Raw genomic sequence first — 27,495 nt, 5'->3', positions numbered from 1 at the left:
TTTAAAGGCAAGTTTTAATGTGGATGGAATTGGAATTCTTGACTTAAAAAGCAATAAGTAACTTATTTTTCTTCTTCGATTATGTCAAGAAAAGTTACTTCTACTTACGCGATTTATAACATTCATTCCTTCAAATTCAAATTTGTATTATGCATTATCCGATTTGAATAGCTTAGCTTTTATAGTTAACAACAAAATGAATTTCACAAAACGCAGTTTTATTTGCGCAGAGGAAGAGTACTTTTCAATTGATGACATTTTAGCAACAAATGAAAGAATTCCTTGTCGTTTTGAAGTTCCTGTCCATAAGTTAGGTATGTTTTCACAAACTTAGCTACTTGAAAATCTTTTTGCTCAGTAAGCATTTATGTCAAAAATAATTGAAACATTTACTTGAATTATTTGAAAATTTCATACCCCCAGTTTTTATACAAATACAAATGTGACGACCAGCAACATGCTCTTGGCCCAGCTAGGTTGGTCCTAATCAATTTATTAGTCCCCATTGAAGATCAATGGCCCTCTTACAGCTATTCACCCCCTTGCTCATTACCGCCTCTTCTGGTAAGCTGTTCCAAGTGTGCACAACCCTACTAAAGTAGTAGTTTTTCCTTATTTCCAGGTTAACCTGAGATTTCAATAGCTTAAAACTGACCCCTCGTCCTGCTTTCCGTGCAAAAATTTAATACATTAACATCATTCATTTTAATAAATTTAAACAACTGAATCATGTCCCCTCTGACCCTCCTTTGCTCCAGGCTATTAAGTCTGGGATCATAATCTAAATGTGAAAGTCCCCTTACTAGTCTAGTTACCCTTCTTTGAACCCTTTCCAATACAGAAATATCTTTCCTGAGATAAGGCGACCAAAACTGCACAGCATACTCCAAATGGGGTCTTACTAAACTCCTATATAAAAGCAGAAGAGCCTTCTTAGATTTGTTTAAAATACAGTAGCCCCTCGTTATATCGCGCCTCAATGCATCACTCATTCGGATATATCACTACTGTCTTCTGTCTCCCAAAATATTAACACCTAAAAAAAAAACCTTGCTTTAAGCTTGGAACCATTCTGCAAAACATATGCTATTATTTAGAAAAGGTCTTTATCTTTATTTTGTCAATGAACAAAACGAGGATGCTCCTATTCATCTGAATTGCAGGAAAAGCAGCGGCAACTCCTGCCATCCAAATGTACATAACATGCAGTATATTTCAGTTTAAGATAGAGTATGGAAACTACGTGACATTTTCTTTTGTTTTGATACTAACTGAAACGGCATTATTTTTAGGATCACGGATTTGGACAAAATTCTAGATATAGGTCGATTCCCACTAGATATGAGCCCAGGTATAGCAGTTTGCATAGGCGCTAGTTCAGCTGCAAAGAGAGTTCAAAGTTGATAATTTGAACCCAGAAATGCAATGGAGTTTCCTTTTAAATTACCATTTTTATTGTTTTTTCTGCTATTGTACTGCAGTATGAGCCGTTTGCAAGCTTACCTTTGAATTAATTACTTTGAAACTAAATTTTAATAACCGGTTCTCAAATTCAAATAGGCTATACTACTTTTACTTTCAATAACTTGAATGCCAAAATAACATAATTACGGGATATTTATCGTTTGCAAATGAAACTAATTACTTTCATTTTACATTGATCATCTGCTAGTAAAAAGTATTTATCGTTTGCTACTGAAAACATTTACTTTAACTGGATGTATATCGTCTGCTATCAAAGATATCCCACATTGATGTGGGATTTCTCCCATTTTGACAAAAAAATAGAAGAGGAAAAGCTCTGATTTGGTTCTTCCTTCTTCCCAGGGGGACTTAAAAGGGTGTGGAAAGGGGTCCGATTAGAGGGGGTCTGTGAAGAGGGGAGGGAGAGATCAGGGCCGATCCTAGGGTGTCAGCCGCCCGTGTGCAAAGACCTAATGTGCCGCCCCTCAAGAGTAATTTGCATATTTTGACTAATCTTTAACGTCTATATAAATCTTTCTTTAAATTTCTATGCCAAGTTCGAATCGAAAAAGGGGGGGGGGGGGACAGAAGAAATATCTTATAAAAAAGAAGAAATTTTTTATATTAAGAAACTCCTTAGGTGCAATTTATATGTTAGAAGAAAGTAATAGATACCAAAATTTACTAGTCGTAAAAACGCATTTTATAGTCTTTCTTCGGTGACATCAGAGAAGGGACGGAGGAAGGGGAAGCGTAGGGGAGGTGTCAGGGATTCAGGGGAGAAGGATTGCTCCAAGAAAATTATCGAAAATGGCGTATGAAAAATATTTTTAGTTAATCTTTAGTTGTGTTTGGTTGCAAGGACAAAAGAGTCAAGTATATTCAAGGTGCATGGAAAATTTTTCGAAATTAACGTCAAATATCGCAATTTTAGGAACTTTTTCGAGACTTTAGGTGAAAGTAATGCTGCAGTTCTTTCCTAAAATTCTTTCAAAATTGAAATCAATTTGAAGCTATTTTTTAAGAACATAGCTTAGGAAGGATCGCGGCGTTCTTCCCGAAAAATCTCCGAAACTGAAATTTTAAACACGCAATTTTGTGTTACCTTTGTTGACGTTGCAAGAGGGAGGGAGATTCAATCGTCTCCCATCGAAAGATTTCGAAATATAAGTTTAAAATGCAAATTTAGGCCGTCTTTGGTGACGGTAGGGGATCTGGCGGCTATCCTCCGGTAATTTCTCGGCACTATTTTTTCAAAACCCCGTTTTTGGCTAGATTTGAAAACAATAGTGGAAACGTGAAAATATTCCGAACCAAAATATTTTTCGGAACTGAAATCCATTATAGGCTGTTTTTGGGAAGGAAGTATTTTGGGGCACTTAAGCGGATATTTCTAAAATCGCAATTTTATATTACCTTTGGTGACGTTAACAAAACTGGGAAGCTTCTACGGATCTTTCGGATATTTTTCAACATTAATATCTGAAAAATATAACTATAGACTTTTGTACACCTCACCTCGACGATTGATGGTTATACCCTAGCGCCGTAAAAAGTTACATAGGCCTGGCAGTTCTCCTCCGGAATTCTTTAGAAATATAAGTCCCAAAATCGTATTTTAAGCATTGTTTGATAACGATGGGACTAAGAGCGGGCGGCGGTTCAGCGTGCCCTCACGAACTGTGTTTTTGAAACTGAAGTCAATTTCAGGCTAGTTTAGGCAGAAAGTTGGCTCCACGGAACCGTCTAAAAACGAAATTTTCAGTATAGTGATTGCGTTGGAGAAAAGGGGGATCCGGGGTCTTTCCTCAAAATTCTTGAAACTGATGTTTGAAAAACGCAATTTTAGTTTGTTTTTCAATACGTTAAGTGAGAGGGGGTGAAATTACGGGCTTCTCTAAAGACGCTAATTGAGACTGTCTTTGGTAGTAATGTTTGCGAATGGATTTCGGGGTCCTCCAGTGCAAAAATTTCGAAAAATGCCAAAGCAATTTTATATGACGTTTGATGGTAGGAAGGGCTGTCGTCTGAAAACACGTTTTGGATTTTGGAGCCAACATTTTTAGGCTATGTTTGATTAAGTTAAGGTGGAAGAGGTGAATCACAGACTTAATTGCGTCCTTAAGATCGATGGTTCAACCAGCGAAATTTCCGGAAGTAAAGAGTTAGAAACGCAATTTTAAGCCTTCTTTAGTTTCGTCAAGGAGGTCATGGCATCCTTTTGGATCTTCGTTCTGGAGCTACATTTAAATTTGCTTCCCGGGGCAAGGGCCCGGTCCTCCTACCTGATCTGAAACCGGGCAGTTCATTCAAGATTTTAATCAGAAAAATTGTCGTAAAGGGGGAAAAGTACAACATTTTAGTTCGTCATTCATATATGTAACTCTCAAGAGAGTCGCAATTTTCCACTTTCTCTCCACGCATCCACGATTGTCAAACACAGAGTTTGTTACATAGTTTGTTGTTTGAAATGGTTGCGAGAGTATCTAATCAGTATAGCTTTTTTTTAATAAATAAAATATGTCTTCATTGTTTAGGTCTATAAAAGCTTGGGGGGTAAACATTAGTGGCCGCCCTCGGTGCTCCTTTTAGACAGCACCATTTCATGTTTCAGAAGGGGGCCTTTCTCCTCCCCTGTATCTATGCCTGATTACCGGTTCTGTCACAAACTTTGCAACCAAATGAAGCATGTGTGCTTTATATATAAATGGACAATGAACCAACACAATGTTCCCTAACATTCTATTTTTCTTAAACTATATGCTATGCTGTCGGGAAATCGACACATACTTTGACAATTGAACATTTAAAAATCAGCATATTTATTCTACTTATTATAAGTTATCTTGTGAGAAATTTTTGAGGAATTTTGCTTGGTTATAAGAACTATATGATGCGGCCTGCGGCCGCCCCTTGCTTTGGCCGCCCTTGTGCGGCGCACACTCTGCACACCTGCTAGGATCGGCCCTGGGAGAGATTGTTTCATTCAAGCCCCATCTTTGATCTTCTGAGAATCAACAAGGAGAGTAAACATTTCATAGTATTTTCTGCTGTAGGATCAGGGGATGTCTATTCCAGGAAAAGTAGAAGGGGTACTTGGAAAAAATCTGAGTGAGAACGCAAACGACACATGCCCTCTGCTAAAAGGAAATTTAAAGAGTTGGAAGAAACTAATATAGATGCCAGCAGATGAAATATGAAGATTAGTGATGTTTCAGGCATTTTTTCTTCTGCAAAATAGAACAGAAGAAGGGTTGGTATGCTCTTGATAAAACTTGAAAAGGGCTTAGGGAAAAAGTTCATTTTTAAGTGATTGAAAAAGTTACAAAAGTTTATCTAGTGCTTGAATTCCTTAGGCATTCATTGAATTGTGCTTTTTTTTTAAAACATGAATCAATATGCTTAACACGTGCATCGCACAAAATCGTCCACCACGCTTGAGATGTCAATCCTTTTGCATCTTGTAAATATTCTAATATTTTTGACTGTCGGAAATTATTTTGACACATGCTGACTTATAATAGCGTATTTTATGTTTTATTTTTAAAAAGTACTTTATTTTTGAAACCATGCCAACATTGAACTCGCATTTCGCGGAAACGCGCTTCTCATCTTTGAGATTTCAATCCTTTTCCATCTTGTAAATATTGTAATATATTTGACAATCGAAAGTTGTTTTGACATATGCAACCCAAGATTAGCTTATTTTATGTTTTATTTCAATAAATCATAGCACTGTTCTTGGGATGTTTCGCGAAAAATTACTTCCAGTGTTTGAGATTTCAATCTGTTGCAACTTGTAAAGTATTTCAGTTTTTTTTAACAATTGGAATGTATATTTTAACATGTGCGACTTTAATTAGCATATATTGTTTTTCATTTTAAATACTAAAAAAATAATAGTTTTTGTTTTTAGTCTTGTTTATTAATTATTACAAATAGGATTTTAATCATTATTTCCTCATTGGTTATCACTGATTTTTTGTAAAAAATACTAAATTTAAACAAATAAGCTCACGGTATTTTAATTTATTAACCATAATTAAATACTGTTCTTACATTGCAATTCAAAGGATTTTGAAATGCCTAGAGTTTTTACTCTTACGGAATAAGTAGTCAAATTTATAATCCAAAATAATGTGGAAAAACACACAAAAGCTACTGCTCCTCAGGGAGTGGGGAAAATGCTTAGTCAAGCGAACCCTCTTCTAAAGACAAGTGACTCTGAATAATATCACTGTATTTAATTCTGAAGTCAGTGGTAGCCATCGAAGGGAGGGGGGAGGGGCTCATGGTGCAGACTAACACTGTTTGAAATTTTGCAAGGTGTTTTAAATTGTTATTTCTCCTTTTTTTTTGGGGGGGGGGGCACTTAGTACTTTTTGAGTGGGTGCATCATTGCTCTTTGGTAGGGGGGAGGTGCACCGCGTTTAATAGTGCCCTTTTTATGATAACAGTGCCCCTTTCATAGACCAGCACTAGGGTGGTCCAAAATTTTGAAGGTGAAAATATTTTGAGTCCTACCCTCCCATTTTGTTCCAATGTATTAAAAAATAAATCAGACAAAATTTGAAAACATTTCGATAATATTTAGAGGTAGCTCAACGCAGATAAAGTTTTCATCATTGCTGAATAGAACGCGTACGACACATGACCATTGACTAAGGTAAAATAGTATTGCTCTTTTTATTAACAAGAAAACAATTGCTTTATAAAATTGCTATTTGATATAGAGACTTAACAATAGCCATTATGAAAATATTTTTGTAAATACAAGTAAATACATAAAATCTATTCCTTTAATACTTGTGATCGAATAAATTTTCAACTTCTTGTTGCTTATGTATGCATTCTTAATTGTTTTAGTCTTGATTTTACCACTGTTAGAATGGCAGTTTGCACTTCTTTTTGAAATGCATATGTCTCTTTACTTTAAAATAACTGAGCATGGCAAATACATCAATTAGATCAAAATCAGACGTTTATCTTTTTAGTTCAATCATAAGTGAACTGACAGGTAGTAAACTACCTTCAATTCGTATGGCATTGGATATGATTCTTCATAACCATATTGAATTAAAGAAAAGAGAATCTTCAAGAAATACAATAGAAGAAATAACAAAATTTTGGCAGAAAGCCAGAACACCCATACAAAGACCCCAAAACTGTCAGCCCAAGTTAGAAAAACTTTATTAACAATGGAAGTTATTGAAAAACAAAAAAAAAAAAAAAACAGAAGTACAATGACACAAATAAGTAAAGAAGGGTGAGCTTTGCAGGACTGGGGCCTAACTGACAAAGTTTCTGCAATGTGCTTTGACACAACGAGTGTCAATACTGGGGAAAGCAGGGGTACCCGTGTTTTACTAGAGCAAAAACTAAAGAAATGGTTACTATATTTTCCATGTCGACATCAAATTATGGAATTAATTATTGGTGCGGTTTTTAATAAATGTTTGGGTTTTTCTTCCGCACTAGACGTACCTCTTTTTAAACGATTCCAGGCCTACTGGGAATTCATAGACAAAGACATCATAGGCATCAACAATAAGGACATTTTAGCACAAGTGACGGATGTAAAGGATGATACAATAGTATTTGTTGAAAGATTACTGTATGACACGCAAGCGAGAGATGATTATCGAGAATGTCTTGAACTATGCTTAATATTTCTCGGTAAAGCTCCTCCACATGGTATCAAATTTGTAGCACCTGGGGCTATGCATCATGCTAGATGGATGTTCAAATTTTGTATTGTTTCAAAATATCGATGTTCAGCTGTCAATTTACCATCACGTCAATAGAAGAAAAGGGATTGCAAAAAATATGCATATTTGTTGTACGTGTATATTTAAAGGCTGGGATTACTGCTTCTATGCCTCAAAATGCACCGTATAACGATTTTAATGAAATCTTTATTGAAGCATAAAAAGATTGATGAAGACATAAGCAAAACTGCAATGCAGAAATTTGCCAATCATCCTGTGGTATTTGTCAGAAGAGCTTGTGGCATTAGGTCTTTTTGCCAATAAAGTGCCAGACTGCATTAAAAATCAGATGGTGAAGGCGATGAATGAAGTAAACGGGGAAAAAAATGTGGTGAAGCGCCCTAAGATTTTGCTAAAACATTTTATGGATATGAAATTTGAAGAACTTGTGACAAAGGGGTTAATTTAATTTTTACAAAGTATGGGTTTACCTGATACCTACATTCCCGTAGATCCAGAAATCTGGGAGCTTCCGGATTATTTTAAGAAAGCAAAAAGGATTATTCAAGGAATTTCAGTGGTTAATGATAATGCTGAAAGGGGTATAGCCCTTATAAAAAAAGTTTAATGGAAAAATGACACACAATGAAGGACCATTTCAATTCTTGTTGCAAGTTGTCACAGAACATTGACGAGCTTATCCCAGATGTAAAAAGCAGAGTTTGTAATGTGTACTGAGAAAAGCCATATACATAACTTTTGAAATATTATTATTATGTAACCATTTTTAACTTACAAAATGCTGGCAATTTTAATTAAATAAATTATATACTTTTCCTAGCGTCAATTTTATTTCTATCTGCATTTATGGCATAAAATGGTAAAACGCGGAACTTTGAGGCTGTTGAGTGAGCGTGCATTTTGAGCTCAAACTTCACAATAATTATTTTTTACTTAGATGGAACCAAATAAGGGGGTAGGACCAATAAAAATCAGGAATTTTTTTAAAAAGGGCCTTTTTTGGACCACCCTAACCAGCACCCTGCCCTTTTTTCCTCTAGAGTGAACACTACTACTGGGAACATGGGCGGATTTATGGGGGGGCAGAGGGGGCAATGCCCCCCCCCCCCAGTTTTGGGAGGACTTTATGTAGTATCAACACATTTTCCAAAAATTAAAAAAATATATATTTATTTTTTTCATTTTTTAAATAGTTCAGAAGGGTATGGGTGGATTTATAGGGGGGGGGGCATAGAGACAATGCCCCCCAGTTTTGGGAGGACTTTATGTAGTACAGTTAAACTTGTAAAGTTGACCACCCTTGTAAGTTGACCACCTGTCTATCTTGACCACTAATGTACACCAAATTTGAGTTGGAGTATTGTAAAAAACACTTTGTAAGTTGACCACTTGGTTCATTTTCTTAAACTTTCTTCAGCAAATTGTTTTATTTTATTATCTATTTATTTATTATTATTATTATTATTTTATTTTTGATAGCTTTCTAAGAATGTTTTTAATGCTTTGATGACGGACTAGCATTTTACTAACTAAACAGCAGCAGCTTATGCTGCTCTATATTCTCCAAACTTGTTTTTCATTTGTTGTTCTATTTGAGATACCTTTTTGTACTCTGTTCAATGAAAATAGGTGTCAGTAGAAAAGTTCTAAGTCTTTTCTTTCAGTTGCAATATGTTGTGACAACATAGGAATTGTGCTACAAAGAGCAGACCCGTATCTATACATTTTGGGCCCCCCTGCTACAAAATATGTAGGGCCCCTCCCTAGGGGCCATCAGTGTCTATTTGTAAAGTAAATAAGTCTTAATGCTATTTTTTTCTATTTTTTCTTCAATTTCTAGGGCCGTTAGCCCCTTTAAGGACACGAGCACCTCGCACAGCAGATATGCAGATCTGGGCCTGCTAATGAGTAAAGTTACATATTTCTGGTGCAAGGGATTAAGAGATAGGAAATTTTAATTGTGCCTTTATGAACTGGGAGAGTCGAGCTTGTTGCTCTTTGTGCTATAAGTTTTACATAAAAAGGCTTCAAAAAGAAAGTTAGTTGAACATGAGATTAATAAAAAGTATGAAATATTAAAATTGATTTAAAATGGAGAAAGCCAGAGAAAATTAGCTGGCACATATGGAATTTCTAAAACTACAGTGTCTAATATAGTTAAAAACAAGGAAAAAGTAAAAAAAAATTATTTGGATAGTGTTTTTAATAATTGTTTCACTTTCAATGATGTTAAACAATGAAAGTGAGTTGAACAGAAAGAGTAAGGGTGAATTACTCAAAAAATGAATACATGGTGCAAGAAATGACAAAATAAATAAATAAATAAATAAAAAATCATTACCACCCTTTATAAGTTGACCACCTGTCTAAGTTGCCCGCCAAAGTTCTGCACCGCGAGTGATCAACTTACACAGGTTTCACTGTAACCACACATCTTCCAAAATCTTAAAACAAAAAAATTATGACTTTTTCTTTTTTGAATAGTTCAATGAAAATGAAAGAAAAGCAAATGTCCTTTTCTGATAAGAGAAAAGAAAAGGAAAAAAAGAACGAACATCAAATACAAATAGTACAGCTGTCACTGGGGTGCTGAAAATGTGTCTAAATTCATTATTTTGGACTGAAAACCATTTGGGCAAGTATATGAATGAAAATATAGGCTAAACGAGCTATACATTAAGCTGCAACACTTATAATAATAGACGATTATTTCAACAAATTAGAACCTATAGCAAAAGGGAAAAATTCCCCCCTCCCCCATTCGGGCTAACAGAACGATCTACTTGTTATGATTTGTGCCCACATTTCAAGTATTTATTTGTGCATAATATTTATGTTCTTAGTATATTAATTGGCCTTTTTAGAAATTCTAAAAAACATAAGTTTTTTTCTTTCTCTCTCTTTCTTAAAAGAGAGATAGAGAGAGAGAGAAAATAAATACTATCGCAAACTGAATAAATTTCAGTTATCTGAGTGTTCTGATTAAATAAATCTTTTTACCTAGAGGGAGAGTACAATTTTACTTACTTTATAAATATTGTTTAAAAACTAAGGTAAGTCATAATCATCTAAGTGAGTCAGTCATTGTCATTATTGAAATCTAAATAATTCAGTCATCAAAAGTTTTGGAAAAATTTGCTGAAATTTTATCAAAGTCTATAAAAACCTAACAAAGATTGTTAAAATCGTAAAAATCCTTTAACCGTAAAAACTGACGAATTTTCGTAAAAATTACAAAAAAAAAAAAAAAAAATCAAGCAAAAATTTACAGGTAAGAGTGAGTTAATTACAAACAGGGTCGAAGTTGCCTATAAGATAAACAAGCTGTTTGCTTCGGCCCCTGCTGTGAAGTGGGTCCGTATAACTCCCAAAAACAATTCATGATTCGTTCCCTAAAAAATGGAAATTGCTTGAAAAAACTAATTTCATTTTTAAGTGCTTGAAAACTTTGAATATTTGCAAACGTGTGGCTACAAACCTTAAATTTTAAAATTTCTAACAAATGGTAGAGTGGGAGGAATGCCAACATATGTCAAATTCAGCTCCTTGCCACATCTTGTATTAAAAATGTAAAAATCATGGTTTTCACGATTGTAACATATTATTTGAAATAAATTTTTGTGACTCACATGCTTCATATCTTGCTATTTATTCAATCCTGAATGCAATATTTTGGAAATTCTTTTGCATTGATTGCTTTTATCTTTTACTACTTCTGCATATTGTCTATTTGTTTAGCACGGAAAAAAAATACACTACTTCTATTTCTTTTCGTTTTCTGCCCCACTTGTAACTGAACAAAAGTTGTTGTCATGAGAAATCTATGGTTTCCTTTTAAAGTTAAAATAGCTATTTCTCCCAAAGTTAGAACAGGACTGCAAAAATGTACAATCAAGTACTAAAATACCAGAGACTGGAAAGTACAAATGAAGTGCGTTAAATAATTTTATTTATTCTAGAGTCCTTGAAAATAATTAGATAAGTCTTTGAAAATCCTAAGCAAAGTAGGCTCCAATTACTTCTACTGCATATTGTTAATCTGTTTATCCAGGGAAAAAAATGATACACTACCTCTATTCCTTTTCGTTTTCTGCATTACTTATAATTACGTATAAGGTTGTTGTAATGAGAAATGTAGTTTATTTTCTCTTTCAAACTTAAAATGGCTGTTTCTTACAAAGTTTGAACTATACAGTACAACTGTATAATCTAGTCATGAATTTCTATGTCTATCCAATTAACCTTTATAAGGTTTCAAAATGCAAAATTTTATATCCATTTTACGAAATTTCCTCTGAGGGAGAAACCCCCCGGCCCCCTAAAATTGAAGATATTCTATTTCCCACTTAAAAGGGAGTCCTGCGTCACTCTCTTTATGCCAGCTCTCTCTCTTAAAGTCAATTCAAAAAGGACAGCATGAAAAGACACTTTAATGAAAACGACCCACAAAAAAGTAAGCATGGACTTATGCATCACAGGAAACAGACAAAAACATAGGAGTGGAAGGCAATAAAAATGTTGCTAAAAAGAAAAAAAAATTCTGCCCCCCCCCCCCCCCCAGGAACTCAGTTCTAAATCCGCCTATGACTGAGAATAAGAGGTTATTGGAATGCTCACTCTTATCATGCTTGTAGCTAATGAAGATCATCTTTATTCGCCATTTCATATTAACGCTGAAAATTAACTTAAATTTAAATCTTGTATAAGTTTTGATAAGTGTGATAGTAAATTCATGAACTATATCGAAACAATTTGAAAATCGTCAAAATAAGTGTATGCTAATTTACTTGTATGTGTTGGATGGTTAACTATTTTTAATGACCTCGGTTGCATTGTGCTTTTGGATATATCGCGCTTTTTCTTTGTCCCCCGAAAAGCGCGATATATCGAGGGGTTACTGTAGAGTAGGGTGCATCATACGCCCCATCAATTTTTTTGGCTTTTTCTGTTGGCTTTGTTACTTGCAATGCTGCACTGTTGACTATTAAGATGATTTATTAAGATACCCAGATCAATAACATTTTCTGCCTGACTAATGATTGAACCCTGTAAACGATAACTCGTACGTTTATTTCCATGACCTGAGTGTAGCACTTGACATTTCCCTACATTAACTGCCATACCCCACTTATCTGCCCACTTAGTAATGTAATCTAAATCCTCTTGAAACTGTTTTACCTGTTCTTCATTTTCTACAATCCCCACAACTTTTACTTCATTGACAAAACAATTCATGCTTCCAGAAATATTCTCATTGATGTCACTCATAAAAATAATAAACAAGAGAAACCCTAAAACTGAACCCTGAGGAACCCCGCTTAAAACATCACTCCATTTAGAATGATTTCCCCTCACAACTACTCTTTGTTTCCTTCCAGTCAGCCAATTTCTAACCCAAAGTAAAGTTTTTCCTCCTATTCCTATTTCAGCTAGTTTGCTGAGAAGAGCAACATGTGGTAACTTATCAAAAGCTTTTTTAAAATCAATATAAACAACATCCACACACTTTTTGTTATCTAAAGCCATGGTAACCTTGTCCTAGAAATGAAATAAATTAGTAGCACATGATTTACCTTTCCTGAACACATATTGCAAAGTAGTCAACAGACTATTAGTCTCTAAGAAATTCATAATCTTAATTTTGATCACAGTTTCGAAAATCTTACAAACCACTGAAGTCAGACTTACGGGTCTATAATTCCCAGCATTACCTTTGGACCCTTTCTTGAAGAGCAGCAGTATGTTAGCCAGAGTTTTAGAAGTGGGGCTGCCAATTTCCTTTTAGCAGTGCAACAAACGAAGGAAAAGGGAAGCTCTTCGTTGTTTTAAAAAATTATCTTAATATATAAAAATCTTCGTTTGTCACCATGAGACTTTAAACGGAAGGACCGATTTTCATCAACTTTTTGTGTGTAATTAAGTTGTGGCAAGCATGAATTCGAAGCGCGATGGATCGAATCGGAAATGTTTTTGTTAATTAACTAATTGGTTTAAACATTGGATGGTTATATCTCCCGGATGATTAATATTTATTTTAACCTATTGTTGAGTGAGAACTGAAATAAATATTTAACCGGTTGCCAAAGGACAATAAGAAAGCCAGCTCTGCTTTTTGTAATGAAATTTCTAAGGCCTATATACGAGCCGACGCATCAGCTTAAGATTAGCCATTTTGTATCAGAGCTCGTGTTTGAGCAGTTGTCTTTTCTGGTGAGTAATCGCGTTTGGTGATTATGCACTGCGAGCAATTATTAGCGGCATGTGATTGTTTATTCAATAATACATTAATTTCCGCAAATTTGGCGAAATCCGAAATTTTGCTATGGTAACCCTAGCAGCGCAACAATGAAAAATCCGATCCAAAATGGCTAAACTTAAGCTGATGCGTCGGCCTATCTATATAGCGGCTATAGAAATTTCCTACTGTGATACGTCAATTGAGAATAGATAAAACGTAGAGAGAGAGAGTGAAGCCTTCATTTCTTGAAAGCAATGATTTTAGGTCCCGAGATATATTTTAAAGTAAAGTACTGTAAGGTTCACACAAAACGTGTGTTCTGTCGTCGTAGTTGAACTATGTGACCGGTTCGGTGCTTTTGGTTTTCCTAACCAAATGATCAGAAAGTATCGTACCTAGCAACATTTGTTTCTCGATTCAAATCCATCTGAGTTTTAGCACCAATGCAGGGTTTCCGCTACGTTCGCATTTTTCGCATAATGCGAAAACACTATCTCAATTGCGAAAATAAAGCAATGCATTTTCTCTTTTTTGCTCAAATAAAAAATAAATTATTTTTTTTAAAAAAAAAGGAGAAATGTACTATCCTAGAGAGGAAGCATGCATGGCGATAATCAACTTAATCTTTTTTAAATCGTAGCTAAGATGTTAAAACTACAATTAAGTTCAATAACTGTTAGTCTATGTCCCCCCAATAACTGCTTTATTAGGAGGAGGGGACAACAATGTTCTAAACAAAAATCGTGTTTTCTTTTTTTATTTTATGTTTTAAAAAAATCGCTGTTGTACTTATTTTTTCAAAGATATCACAGATGAAATGTGAATTTTATTTTCAACTTTAGATGAAACACACTGAGGCATATATAAATATATGAGAATGTGTAACATTTTAGCATTTTGCTAACATTTTTTCCTCAATTTTAGCTTTTATGCTAAAGAACTTTTGAACCCAGCTTAAACCCTGCACCAATGTCAAGGATACTTTAAGGATTATCAAACTAATCAGTACATTATTAAAGGAAAAGATGATGGAATTTAAAGACGAAACAAATTTTAATTTCGTTCAGATAAATTACAAAAGGGTAGTTCTGTACATAAAAGATCAGTGCAAAGGAAAATCTTTGTTGGAAAGAACAAACGAGGCAATATATGAAGTTTTAAAAGTTTTCGTGCAAAAGATCGGACTGCTAATCGGTCGGAGTTGGCTTCGCTCACTGATCGGCTGGATTACAGTAACGTGGTGGCTTGGCGACTTGGGCTATAAACAACAGAGTTGTGTGATCATTTCTTTAAATTTAAAGCTATTGTTAATGTAATTTATTTTATGTTTTGTTTATTTGGCGAAATATTTCAAATTGCAAAGAATTGTTTTTCGTTTTTAAAGAGTTTTTAGTCATTTTAGTTGAAGAATGTTTATTTTACATCGGGGGGGAGGGATGAGTAATTTTTGCTTATTCAGAGAACTGTTTTTACCTTGATCATTTTTTAAACAATATCCTTTCGATTGTTTTATTTTTTTTCATATGGGATATGTTGCAGTGGGATTTCACGTTTGTTCTAGATGGGTAGTTAGTTTTTACACTTAATATCTGAGGACGCTTTTTATCCTTTAAGTATGGTTGAAGGAACAAACCATCAAGTACAGGAGAAAAATAGTTAATAAAACTGCTCAGTGGGCATTAGATAAATCAAGTTGTAATAAATATACGCATTCCTTCACCAAGCAGCTTCAAACATTTCCTTTTTTCTTATTTTTTTCAACAAAACGGTTCAAACACTTGATGGTTAATTGAAATTTTTTAACTTTTCAATTTACAAAGTTTGAACAGAACAACGTCTGTTGGGTCCTCTAATTAGTAAATAAAAATGAACAATTGAAATAATAGTGACAAAAAGTATTTTTTCTGTAAATTTTGAATGGAAAATGTTATCTTAAAATACAACTTGGGAATATCCATGATTCTCTTTTATTAAGATTATCAAAGTAAGGGCCGGGGAAATGTGCACTTCAAAAATTTTTTGATCAAAAAAAAACAAAGTATTTAGTGCCCTATTCACTAGGCCGCAAAATGGGTATGTCTGTCTAGTCGGAAACTATGGGCCCGACACAAATTAAAGTATTGTGCATAGAGTAAAATTAGCATAATGAGAGGGAAGATCAGCGACAAAACGTGCTCGTCTTGTCTCTTGGCCGCCCTGGTTATAACAAAACCATGCTTCATGGTTCTTCAGTTTAAAAAAATACATATAAATAAATAAATAGTATGGCTTCATGGGGGACGCCGAAACATTCCAATACGTAATTGTTTTGATGAAAAATATTGTCCTGAAAATCGTTGCTAAGTGGAGAAAAATGCATTGGTCGCCTAAATATATTTAAACCAGAGAGGGGAGATAAAATAGTTTAATGCTACGAGAGATTCAGAATACTCACACCAGAAGTTCTAAATATTTGGACGTAAAAATTAAGTAAATCAAAGCTTGATCGAGAGATGCTGGAGGCACACTAGGACAATTTTTTTTTCTTTAAAGATTGAACATCGAGACTTGCAGTTTTATTCTAGTTGACTGTATGTTTGGAGGGAATTCTCATAATGGGGAACACTTGGCGCAATTACAAAACTGTTTTGCAAACGAATCAAAACAAAGTGTACTTGTACATTGCCTTTAAAGAAATAAGTAACTATGTAAGAAAATGCAATAAATAATCAACTTTAATGAGTATGTTTGAATAGAGCAACTGGTTAACCTGGGCAGTTAATACCATGATGTTTGATAGTAGTGAGCCTTGGTTAAGTGATTGCTCTATTTAAACATATCCAGCCTGTGAGAGATTGGGGAGCCTACCCAAAGTGGGCCTAAGAAAACTAGTATGTTGTGTACATTACGAAACTTTCTTCTATATTTTTCTTTTTTTTCTGATCCCTCCCCATGCTTGACGAGGAAGCAATATTCCCGACAAAAACAAAATTACACATGCAAAAATTTGACGACCATCCCAATGTCTGAATTACTGCAAAAGCAAAGCAAAGAACGAAAATTGAAAGTTATTTTAAAAGCCTTGCTTGAATTAATTACAAATATTTTATTTGTTAACAAACATAAGATGGCAACAGTTAAAAATTTTAAATCATTGAGATAATATTTCCGATCATTTCCATACAATTAAAATCACGAGAAATACGCAGACGACAGTCTATTACGATTTATCTTTCTTATTGTTGCATTAATAAAGCTATTTTTATTCGCAAAAAAAAAAAAAAAAACACCTTGGAGCGATTGGTGTCAAAATTGAACTGAGGCCTGTTTACATATGGATTCACATATATTCCAAATTTCAACCAGAACGTAGCATTACTTCTTGAGATAGGGCACTCACAATGGGAAAAAAAGAATGGGCGATTGCGCTACCAGCTTTTTAGCTGTTGACACCAAAATAAAATCAGCTTTTATACCCACTAAGGGCTACTTGCCGATAAATTTTTCTTTCATTCCGTTCATTATTTCTTGAGATACAGCAGTCACAATGGACGACAAAAAACGTTCTATAGCTCAACCCCCGTTTGAGTTATTGACACCAAAATTGAATCAGCACCTGTTCCTGTTGATGGCAACATATGGACCAAATTTTGTTTGATTCCTCCAGTTACTTCCTGAGGAATAGCAATCACGCGTAACTTAAAAAACGTCCCATTGCTCCACCCCCCTTGGAGGAATTCGGGCCAAAAACCAATGGGCACAAGTTCACATAGGGGCACATATGTGTACCAAATTTCGTTCGATTTCATGCGGTAGTTTTTGCTGTAGAGCGGCCACAAAAAACTGGTCACACACAGACAGACACAGACATTTTCCAAAAATAATCGAAATGGACTCAGCACACCTCAAAACGTTCAAATCCGTCGAAATTGGAAAATTTGCACGAATCCAATACTTTCTTCTATATATTAGATATAGAAGAAAGTTAAAAAAAAAAATCTCCCTTTTTTTTCTTTTTTTTTTCCTTGAAAATATTTTAATTTAAAGGAATTTTTTCTCCTAGAATAAACATAAAACTTATTAAACTGATAATATTATGATTCCAATCCTGGCCTCTAGTTTCCGACTAGGCTGACCTGGTCTCTTGTCGCCCTAATGAGGGCTCAGAAGAAAGTTGCATAGGGTCCCTGCTAATGGCATCCAAATTAAATCATGTCCATTAAATATAAATCAAGAAGTTTATTACTTAGTTTTAAAGAAATGGGATTTGATTAAATTAAATGAAAATGTTTTGCATATATAGCATGTGTTTGTTACACTAAAGCTACAAAATGAAACTGAAAAATAGAAAAAGGACTTACAGCTTAAAATTGAATTATTTATATTGCTATATATTTTTAAAAAGGTAACATCAAAAGAAATTGAATTTCTGTGTGTTTTAATTTGATTTTTTTTTAAATACCTTATTTCATAATTTTGTTTTTACATATTTTCATCATTTCCATTTTGTTTGGGTGGGAGTTGAGTTTTTACATTGTTCTGATTATAATGAGGTCGTTACTTTAATTCTATTTTGTAAACGGGAGGGAGATTAGAATTTTCACTCTATACTAACTGCAATACATGTTTTAATCTGATTCTTTCTAAAAGAGGCTATAAATATCCACAAACCAAATAAGATTGAGCAGCAATCTTCGGGGTATGATAAGTGTCAGGGAGCAGAGGGTGGAGTCCTAAAGTCAAATAAATCAAAATTATAAATCTTCAAGCACTTTAAACAGTAGCAGCGTTTATTGTAAATAATTTCAAAACAATTCAACTAATTTTGCATGAACTGAAGCGTATAATGACACGTGAACTCTGCAGATAAATGAATCAGATCAAGGTCAAACTTGCCCCAGTATCTGTAATTAGAGCCCCTATATAAGACAGGCCGACGCATCAACTTAAGTTTAGCCATTTTGGTTCAAATATTTCATTGTTGCAAAGCTAGGGTTACCAGAGCAAAGTTTCGTGACATTTCCAAGCTTTGCCGAAATGACTTAAAATAATATTTAATTTAATAAACAATTCATGTGTGCCGCTAATAATTGCTCCCAGTGAAAAATCGCCTAACGTGATAACTGGCCAGAAAAAGGCCTCTCAAACACGTGCTCCGATCCAAAATGGCCGATGCGTTGGCTCGTCATATAGTCACCTTATCTGTAATTAGACAGTAACTTTTGTTCACATCTTACTAATATTATATATGCGAAAGTTTGTCTGTATGGATGTATGGATGGATGTATGGATGTTTGTTACTCTTTCATGCAAAAACTACTGAACGGATTTTGATGAAACTTTACAATAATATAGCTTATGCATCAGAATAACACATAGGGTAGTTTTCGTCCCGTTATGGGGGGCAAAACTCCCTTAGGGGGGCAATAAAACACAATTTTTGTATAAATTCTCTAATATTGGGATGAAAAAATACTTGCACATATTTACATTATATGTCCATCGAAAGCTCTGATTTTTCTGCTGAAGATGGCACCTGTTCGAAATTTCTAAGTAGAATAAAAAACGAGTTATGAGCTTTTTAGATCTATGTTCGAAGGCTTTCCTCAACTCAATACAGTATTTAGTGTATCATCTCAACTCCCTGTCGATAGCGACAATTGTTGTATTGTTGACTTTCTTTGCTTTTCGTGATTGTTCAAGGCTTTTCTCAAGTCAAATCTTGAAGTAAGATTTTTGCACAAGATTGGCAAATAATACATGATTTGGCTGATGATTTTCCATTTAAACGGAACTTTAATGTAATTAATGGTTTTTATTATTATTTATGCTAATTGAACACTTACTCATTATCCAAACAACCAGCAGATCGCCAAAATTTTTGCAGAAAGATTTCCGTAGCTGATGCATTTGGCAGTTTTTTCAACGTTGCTGTTTTTGAAGCCGAAGACTACGTCATAATGTTTCTCAGCTTTCACCATGTAAACAAAATATCGCCAATCAAAGAATTTTCAAAAGACTTTTTTTACTGTGTTAAATAATCCAGCAACTAAATTAGGCAAATCCTTAAACAGCACAAAAACTTCCATTAATTTTCCTTTTTGCACAATTTCAAACAATCACCAAATTTTATTACTTATTTTGGTAACATTTCAGATGAAACTGTTTAGCGCCATTTTATGGTGACCAAAAATGTCTCAGCAACTGGCGACGATATCTCTGTAACGAAAATTAATATCATATCATTTTACAAAGTAAGGAAAGAATGGGGGAGCATCATCGAAGGTACCTCGAAACGACTTTCGCAAATTCGGTAAAATCGCACCAAGAGCCACAATGATTGAAATTTCCCGAAATAACTAAAGCAAGTATAAGGGGATTACGAGCGCACCTACTTTTTTTTAATCACTTCGTACTTAATTAGCCATACAGAGAAGGTTTTAGACTCCATGTTAAAAAAAAAGTATCAACAGATTAATCTTTTTAAACATGAGAAGATTAATTTCATGTTTTTTAAATTTGTATATGCTTAAATATAGTGCTTTCGTTTCTAAATCAATACTACTTTGTTCTTTATACTTATTGCTATTTTAGTTTTATGGGTAAGGAAGAAACTCGATTTTTAATCACGTCAAAAAGATGTGTTTTAAATTTTTTTACTTAAAACAAAAAACAAAAGCAAGTAACGATTTTTTCTAATAATTATTACTGACCCAGGCAACGCCGGGTATTTTTGCTAGTTGCAAATAATTTCAACTGCCAGATTTGCCACCAATTTGTTTGATTCATGTTATGATAATTCTACCTGTTTTGAATTGGCTTGCTAAGGGGGGGGGGGGGCATAATTTAAAAAATATTTCAAATTCTATACTAATCTAGAGTATTCTCATAACCCGTTTATATCAGTTCAAAATTTAATAAAATGTAATGAAAGTCAATATATAATAGGATAAAAATATATCATTTTAAAAAACTTTTTTTTTTTCAAAGGTTTTCTGAATCCGTCCAGTGGAAGTGCAGATCTTGCTCAAGGAAATAAGTTGGAACTTCCATTATGGATGGCGCAAGGATTGCATAGCCGTCATATCATAACAACTGAGGTGCCCAAAGTTTATCGAGAGGCATACAGAGAAATTTTGAATGCAGATGCAACTGTAGTTGATTTGAATAAAATGGGACCTTATTTCTACCACTTTGGACTGTATCTTCTGAGATTCTCTCATCATGATTCTGAGGAAATATGCAGAATGTTGAACCAGGTGTGAATTATTCCTTATTCTTGCACTTGAATGCAAATAGTTTACCTGCTTCAAATCAACACTATGATTCAGATGCAAGATTTTTCTTAAACTTAGGGACAATGTCAACAAAAAAAACTTACATAATTATTGAAAAAATAAATTTTAAAAGATGTTTGTTGAATTGAAACATATTAAATTCAAACAAAGGGGGTTAAATTCGATATGCTTTAAGTTAGCGGTGCACAAACTTTTTCAGTGAAGGGCCATTCACAGTACAGGTGAGCTACTGGAAGGAGGCATGCATGTGTGTCTTTTAGCAGGATCAGGAGAGGGAAATTCCCTCCCTTCCCCCTGGCCTTGAGAAATGAATGTATTTATACTTTATGCATAAGTAGTGGCTGTGGTCTTTTATATTTTTCCGTATAATTTGCAGTGAGTACTTGCCATTTTCCCTTCTGGAAATAATTTAAATGACGGGCCTGGCATGCCCCAGTATTTTCCTGAGGTTAATTAAGGTATCAAAATTTATATAATTCAATTATTAAATTCCTTTTATTAAACAACTTTGTTGAAAAAATAATAACTTTATTGAAACACAAAACTATAAAAATGTTGCATGCACAAGATTCAGAGTAATTTTTCAATGCAGATTAATTGTTTTGAGCTTCTAATGCTAAGAAGCCTTTCTTGTGACTGCTGTTTAGACATCAGAGGCTTAATACTTTGTATGCATTAAAAAATAGGTTTTGCAATATTTTTGAAATTTTGTCCTAACAATTGTTGAATTTTATCGCTTATTTCTCATGAAATTAAACATTGTTTCTTGCTCCAACAGTAAACTTTTTGAACATTTAAATATACCATGAAACATTATTATCAAACCCCATGATACAAAACTAAACTTTTTCTCCTTTTTTTTTTAAATTAATTTTTATTAAATGAGATTTTCAGAATGCATGTAAAATACTTTTGCTTATGTGATTAATAACTTTCTATGTCACAAAATGATTATTATATAATAAAAAATAAGATTTGTTGCCATAAAAAGAAAGGTCTAGAAAAAATTCAATTATTTAGACAGTAAAACAAAAGAAATTAAAAATGAAATTCTAGCAATATATAGGTTTAAAAGCAATCTAGGAAAAACTATTGCAGTTTAAAGACAATATTCTACCATTAGCTGGATATCATATGAGTATCAAACTAAATGATAAGTTAAGAAACAAGTAACTAAAATTAAAAATTTTAAAAAACCCCGACTAAGTAGCAAATGTAGAATCAAGGGGAAAAATTGAATATCCTCTTAAAGGCCTTGTACTATTAAAAATCAATTACAAGAAATTTTATTTGTTAACAAATAAACTGGCAACAGATAAAAATTTCAAATTATTGCATTTTCTTTCCTTGTTGGCCAACAATGAATTCCGTATTTAAATTTTCAAACATGTTTTCACTGCAAAAATCGCGAAAAACCTTTGAGAGGTTTTTAATTAATATCTTCGTTAATTAATGTCATCCAAAGACGCAACCAAGCTAAGAACTTTTTCGATCAACTCTCCTTTCGAACAATTTTTTTTTATTTTTTCAAAATCAGTCCATCTGTTTAGGTGCTAGAGCATCACAGAAAGATACACAGACAACGTCAAAATTATAACCCCCTTCTTTTGTGTGTCGGGGGTTAAAAAGTAATCATGATAGCAAGCATTACAAACAATATTTTGCAGTGGAATCCTGATTTTACATTTTCTGTCAGACTAGCGATAAAAAACATTCCAAGCAGGAGAACATAACATCGGGTTCACAAATGAAAATAGTTTTAAAATTTTTATGCTTATAATTGCTTGATCCTCTGTGGGGTCATTCTCAATTATTTCTTTGTCTTCAATATTCTCATCGAAAGTGGGTAGTAAATCTAATGTTGAAGGAATTTGATGAGACGATACATGCATCACTAACTTCTGTAAAATTTTTAAGAAGAGAGTCAGCAGCTGTAGTTTTCAATTCCCATGAAGGGAAGATTGGACAATGGAAATCACTTTCAAAGATGAAGCACAATTGGGCAGAACAAAAAGAATGCCAGAACAGCTTCAAACAGCTATAAAACAAGTTCATCTTGAAAAAATCCAAATCTAAAAAAAATCTGTGTTAGTCTTGTAGATGAGAAAATTATTTTGATGCGTTTGTAATAAGAGGTTTCTTCTTGATCTTCTTTCGGAATGTCTGCTTAATAGCAGACATTCTGAAAAACGGTAACTTAAAATCTAACATTTTAAATCACTATCGCCTTTTTCAAGGACCAGCAGAGTATAGATGTCAGAAGCACGATGACTAATAAAACGGACAACATACAATCGGGATTTTACTGTACAACTGAAAATTCAATAAAATTGTGTTTTGAACAAAGAAAGCCACTAGTTTTTGAAACCTTTTATGTATATTTCTGGCAAAAACTAACACAACATGGGAAATTTTTTCTAAAAGAAAAAATTTAGTTATTAAAGGGATTTTAATTTAAAACTCAATATTTCCATTTTTTTTCTCATTTTTCCAGAGTTTTTTTTCCGCCACCTCAAAATTTCCGAAAATCTCTATGGACAACATTAATAGTTAATTTTTGCAGATTAATGCTGAACAAGAAACAAAAGTTCGTTCAAAAAAAGAGTGAACTAGACAAATATCTTCTCTCATTTTAAAGCGAATCAGTTCCTAAAGGGAAAAATAATGTAAAAGAAATATATTTTAGAAAGGAAAAATTTGATTTCACTTCTTAGATATATACTGTAAGCAGAGCATAAATGAACATTTCTGTTGGTGCTATTATTGTTTTTTGAATTTAAAAAACAATCTCTTAAAACGCCCAACCCCAACCCCCATTAACAACCTTTTTTTTAGAACAGAGGTTGGTTGCCCCAGAGAAGTTTCACTGTACTAAGGTTAAAAAAAAAAAAAGCTTTAAGCTTTTCGAATAGAATTTTTGGGGAAATATTTTAAGTGCACAACCTCTATTCTCGGAATTAATGCCCCGAATTTCATGGGACTCTCAATTTGGTCTGAAAGATGCTTATATGAAGTACTGCAATATTCTATTCCATTATTAGCAAAGATATGCTGTTCAAATCTTGATGATTTCAATAAATAAAGGCTCATAATATGTTTTAAAAATTACCAGAAATGTGTATAAAATGTTAGAATTTTATTAAATCGCAATTTTCTTCAGTCACCCCATAAAAGCTAAGTATTGCTGAGGTACAGGTTATTACAAACTTATTCTCCAATGATGGGGTAGGCCTTCTGCGCCGTGCTCCCGGGTTCTGACCTGAGTTTGGCCAGTTTGTGGATTTTCAAAATGCAGAAAATCGTCAGCACCCATGCTGCTTGATTATGCGACATGTAAAAGATCCCTTAAGTATTCGTTTGGCTTTGAATTCCCTCAGCAAAATTACCCTGCTGCAGGTAAGAGAGCGCAGGTGCTTCCATCTATTGGAAACTGGACGCCAAAATTATCCACACCTTAATGGTGGCACATGAAAGACTGGATGCCTTATCAGGGGATCGCACTAGGTCTGCTACAGGCTAAATAGCCTAATGCAGCCCCATTCAAAAGAAAAAAAAATTCTCCAATGATATTGAGCATGTGAAATAAATCATATGCTGATTGTTATTTTTTTACTTGTTTCAGGGTTCGTACGCTCCTTCAAAACTCCTCCAATACTCCTTCATTTAGGAAATTTTTTTGAAGGGCCCTTCAAACTCATTCATTTTGGTTTTAATCCTTCAAAACTCCTTCTTTTTTTAGTTCAAGACTATATAATCTTCCTATATGACAGTAACTCATAATACTTTGGATCGACAACTAACTTTATCACAAGGGCGATTTTTATGTAGTAATTTCTTGCATTTATTTTTTTCATAAAGATGTGATTTACAAATTGATCTTTAAGTCATAAAAGTTGAAGGTGAAAATTTTGTTAGAAGACTAAAACATTTCATAAGTGAAGTAAAACATGCTAAAATGGTGCTTGGCTATTTTTTTCAAGTTTTATGATTATTGTTTTTTCCTCCACGACACTCTCAGCAGCAAAAGTCAGGTTGTCTAATTATTATTTAAATATTTAAAACTGCCTAAGTAGATGAACTACATTAAGTGATTGTGTTAAAAAAACAATTTTTTAGTAAATCGCAGTTATGATATAGTAAAAAGGGTCATCCACAAGTGATGCCATGCCTTGAGGAGGAGACTAGTTCATGAAATTGTAACAAGGGGAAGAGAGAGGGTGACAAAAAGTGACATCACACTGTTATTGTATGAAGTGAAAAGGGGAGCGCTGGGAACGAGTGCAATCACCGAGACCTCAGGTTTATTGTACTATCCCCGCTTAGACTACTAAAGGAGCCCAGTAACAGAAATAAATTTCAGCAGTTGCTTAACCGAAATTCTTGGCAGTTCCCAGGGATCTACATAGTGGTATCCCAAGTGCTCAAATCTTTGCGCAGAGTAGAATTCACATAGCACATGAATTGAGCTTTCATCAGCCATATGACATCCTCTACACGAAGGTAACGCCCATCAGATTAAGATGAGCGGAGTTAAGAGAGCAGTGTCCAGTTAGTAACCCAACAGATTTCTTGATCTCATTCCTACTCAAATTAAGCAGTTCCTTGGATCTAAGCCAGGGAGGCTGCTGGTTCAGAGTCTTGGCCTGTCTTTGAGAGTCGGACTGAAGCCACAGGCCATATGATTCATCCATAAGAAGGTTCTTAGCAGTAGTCATTACTGCATTGTAGGGCAGGCTCAGGTCCCATAAATGGTGCATTGGAGCCCTGCTTAGCTAACTGATCTGCCAATTTGTTGCCCACAATGTCATGATGACCAGTAACCCAGTAAAGGGAAACCCAATTACTGCCAGCTAGTCTTACCAGTGCATTATGGCACTCCCAAACGGTTTGGGTAGAGAAGCAGTCTCGATTGAGAGCTTTCAACACAGCTTGGCTATCAGAGAATATTCTGATAACCTTCCCGCTTTTGCCTCGTTCTAGACAGTTATTTACACAAGCGAATAGGGCTAAAGCATCTGCCTGGTAGACAGTAGCAAGCTTCCCTAATGAGAAGCACAGATTTGTGTTATTGCTGCTGCAGTATGCACCAGAACCAGTTCCATATGCAGTCTTGGAACCATCTGTAAACCAGATTTCGTGCGCTTTGCCAATGATATCCTGTATACCCTTCCATTGCGCTCTGGACGGAAACACAGTGTTATAATTGGCATTAAAGCTGAATTGTTTTAACATCCAGTCTGAAGGCATCATAAAGTAAGTCTTTGCAGCACACAGTTTATCGTACAGAGACAGGTAATGAGGGGACTTCGAGAGACCCATGAGCTTAAGGCGGTAAGTACACAGAATCGCCTCCAGTACAGTTATTGTAACAATATGTTTATAAAATATATGGTATGCCACAAGAGGAGGGGTTAGGTGAAGGGTGACACTTTCTGAAATATGTTGAAAAAAAGTGCAACATTATTTTTATAACAGCCCATTAGTACTCCTTCAAAACCTCATTTTACTCCTTCAAAACTCCTTCATTTTATTTCGGAAATTGAGTACGAACCCTGTGTTTACTTTCTGTTATTGGAGCTAAAATCATAGTATACAATAAATCATGCCTCAAAAATGTTTCCTACATGTTCATAATTGTTATGTTTCTTTGTATTTAAAACTAAATTCTTCCTCCTAAAAGACATTTAGGAATCGCTTCAGGAAGTTGATGGACACCTCCCAAAATTCTATGGAAGAAGACGCAGCAAGTTCCATTACTCATCTTGACAGAACAGAAATTGCTCTTTTTAATCTTGGTTGCAAAAGTCTTCTTGATCTAAAGAACTGGCAATTTCGAAAGAATAAAAAAATATCAACTGCAGATCTTGTAGCAAATCATAAAAAAAGAAAAAGAGCAATTTTGGATGATTCATAATTTGTTTGGCAGTAAGATATAAAATTAATCGTTATTAATGAATTTAAGTCCATATGTGTAGCATATGTACGATGCTGTTATTGACAAGATTGTTGTTGAGATAAGCATTAACGTATCAAAAAGCTTTGTTGCATAACTTTTGATTTTTATTTACATTGAGTTTCTTTCTTAGTTGTAAAAAAAAAACTTATTTGGAAAGAATCCCCCCCCCCTCAAATATTTGTTTGCTGTTATGACTTCAATAATCATTATAGTAAACCATGTGATGATTGAAGCAGTGTGTTTGTGCTTTGTGTATATGTATAGCATACATTGACCTAAATTATGTGTGTATAAATGAATTAAATATTTATCTAAGCTATATGTATATAAACAAGTCATTTTTTGGCATCCATTAATACAGCTCCTAAAAATATAGCAATACTCATGATATCAAAATCAAAAATGTCTTCCATAAGTTCTTACATATAACTGGTTATAATGTAAAACAACATTGATTTAAAATAACATTTTATGAAAACACAAGAGCTGGGGCAAGCCTAACTTGCCAGTATTGTGAAGGCTATGCAGATCCTAATAAAAACATTATGACGCTGTCGGTATAGGTTTGCCTCTACTATAGTAACTTTTATAATTCAAAAGGATCTGACATTAAAACTTCATCAGTATCTTTGCATCATTAGCACAACCAGAATTTACTTTCATGGTAGTTTTCAATGATTTTAAGAAATTTTGATTAAGTAAAATTTCTTAGCACAAGTCTTAACTTTCATGTTAATATTTTAAATTATAATATGTACTATTGAACTTACTGTAAATATTTTTGTATTATTGTAAATTTTTTTGATATTCTAAAGTTTTAAATAATAAAGA

General features: G+C 34.0%; 1 protein-coding gene across 1 annotated transcript; it reads left to right on the top strand.

Moving 5' to 3' along the window:
* The first annotated feature begins 35 nt into the window (after positions 1-35).
* Positions 36-27,495, top strand: LOC129220305 (DNA replication complex GINS protein PSF3-like). Its single transcript, XM_054854703.1, has 3 exons — positions 36-314; positions 20,401-20,669; positions 26,389-27,495. The coding sequence occupies exons 1-3, from the start codon at positions 197-199 to the stop codon at positions 26,620-26,622; spliced, it is 621 nt and encodes a 206-aa protein (XP_054710678.1). The 5' UTR covers positions 36-196; the 3' UTR covers positions 26,623-27,495.

Source organism: Uloborus diversus, chromosome 4 (genome assembly GCF_026930045.1).
Source record: "Uloborus diversus isolate 005 chromosome 4, Udiv.v.3.1, whole genome shotgun sequence".
Classification (NCBI taxonomy): Eukaryota; Metazoa; Arthropoda; class Arachnida; order Araneae; family Uloboridae; genus Uloborus; species Uloborus diversus.
This window is presented reverse-complemented; position numbering and strand designations above follow the sequence as displayed.

What these genes read in the sequence shown, in the direction of transcription:
- LOC129220305 (XM_054854703.1), top strand. Translation starts at nt 197, where the DNA reads ATGAATTTCACAAAACGCAGTTTTATTTGCGCAGAGGAAGAGTACTTT. An exon ending in AGTTCCTGTCCATAAGTTAG is followed by an intron (nt 315 to 20,400) that starts GTATGTTTTCAC and finishes TTTTTTTCAAAG; the next exon opens with GTTTTCTGAATCCGTCCAGT. An exon ending in TATGCAGAATGTTGAACCAG is followed by an intron (nt 20,670 to 26,388) that starts GTGTGAATTATT and finishes TCCTCCTAAAAG; the next exon opens with ACATTTAGGAATCGCTTCAG.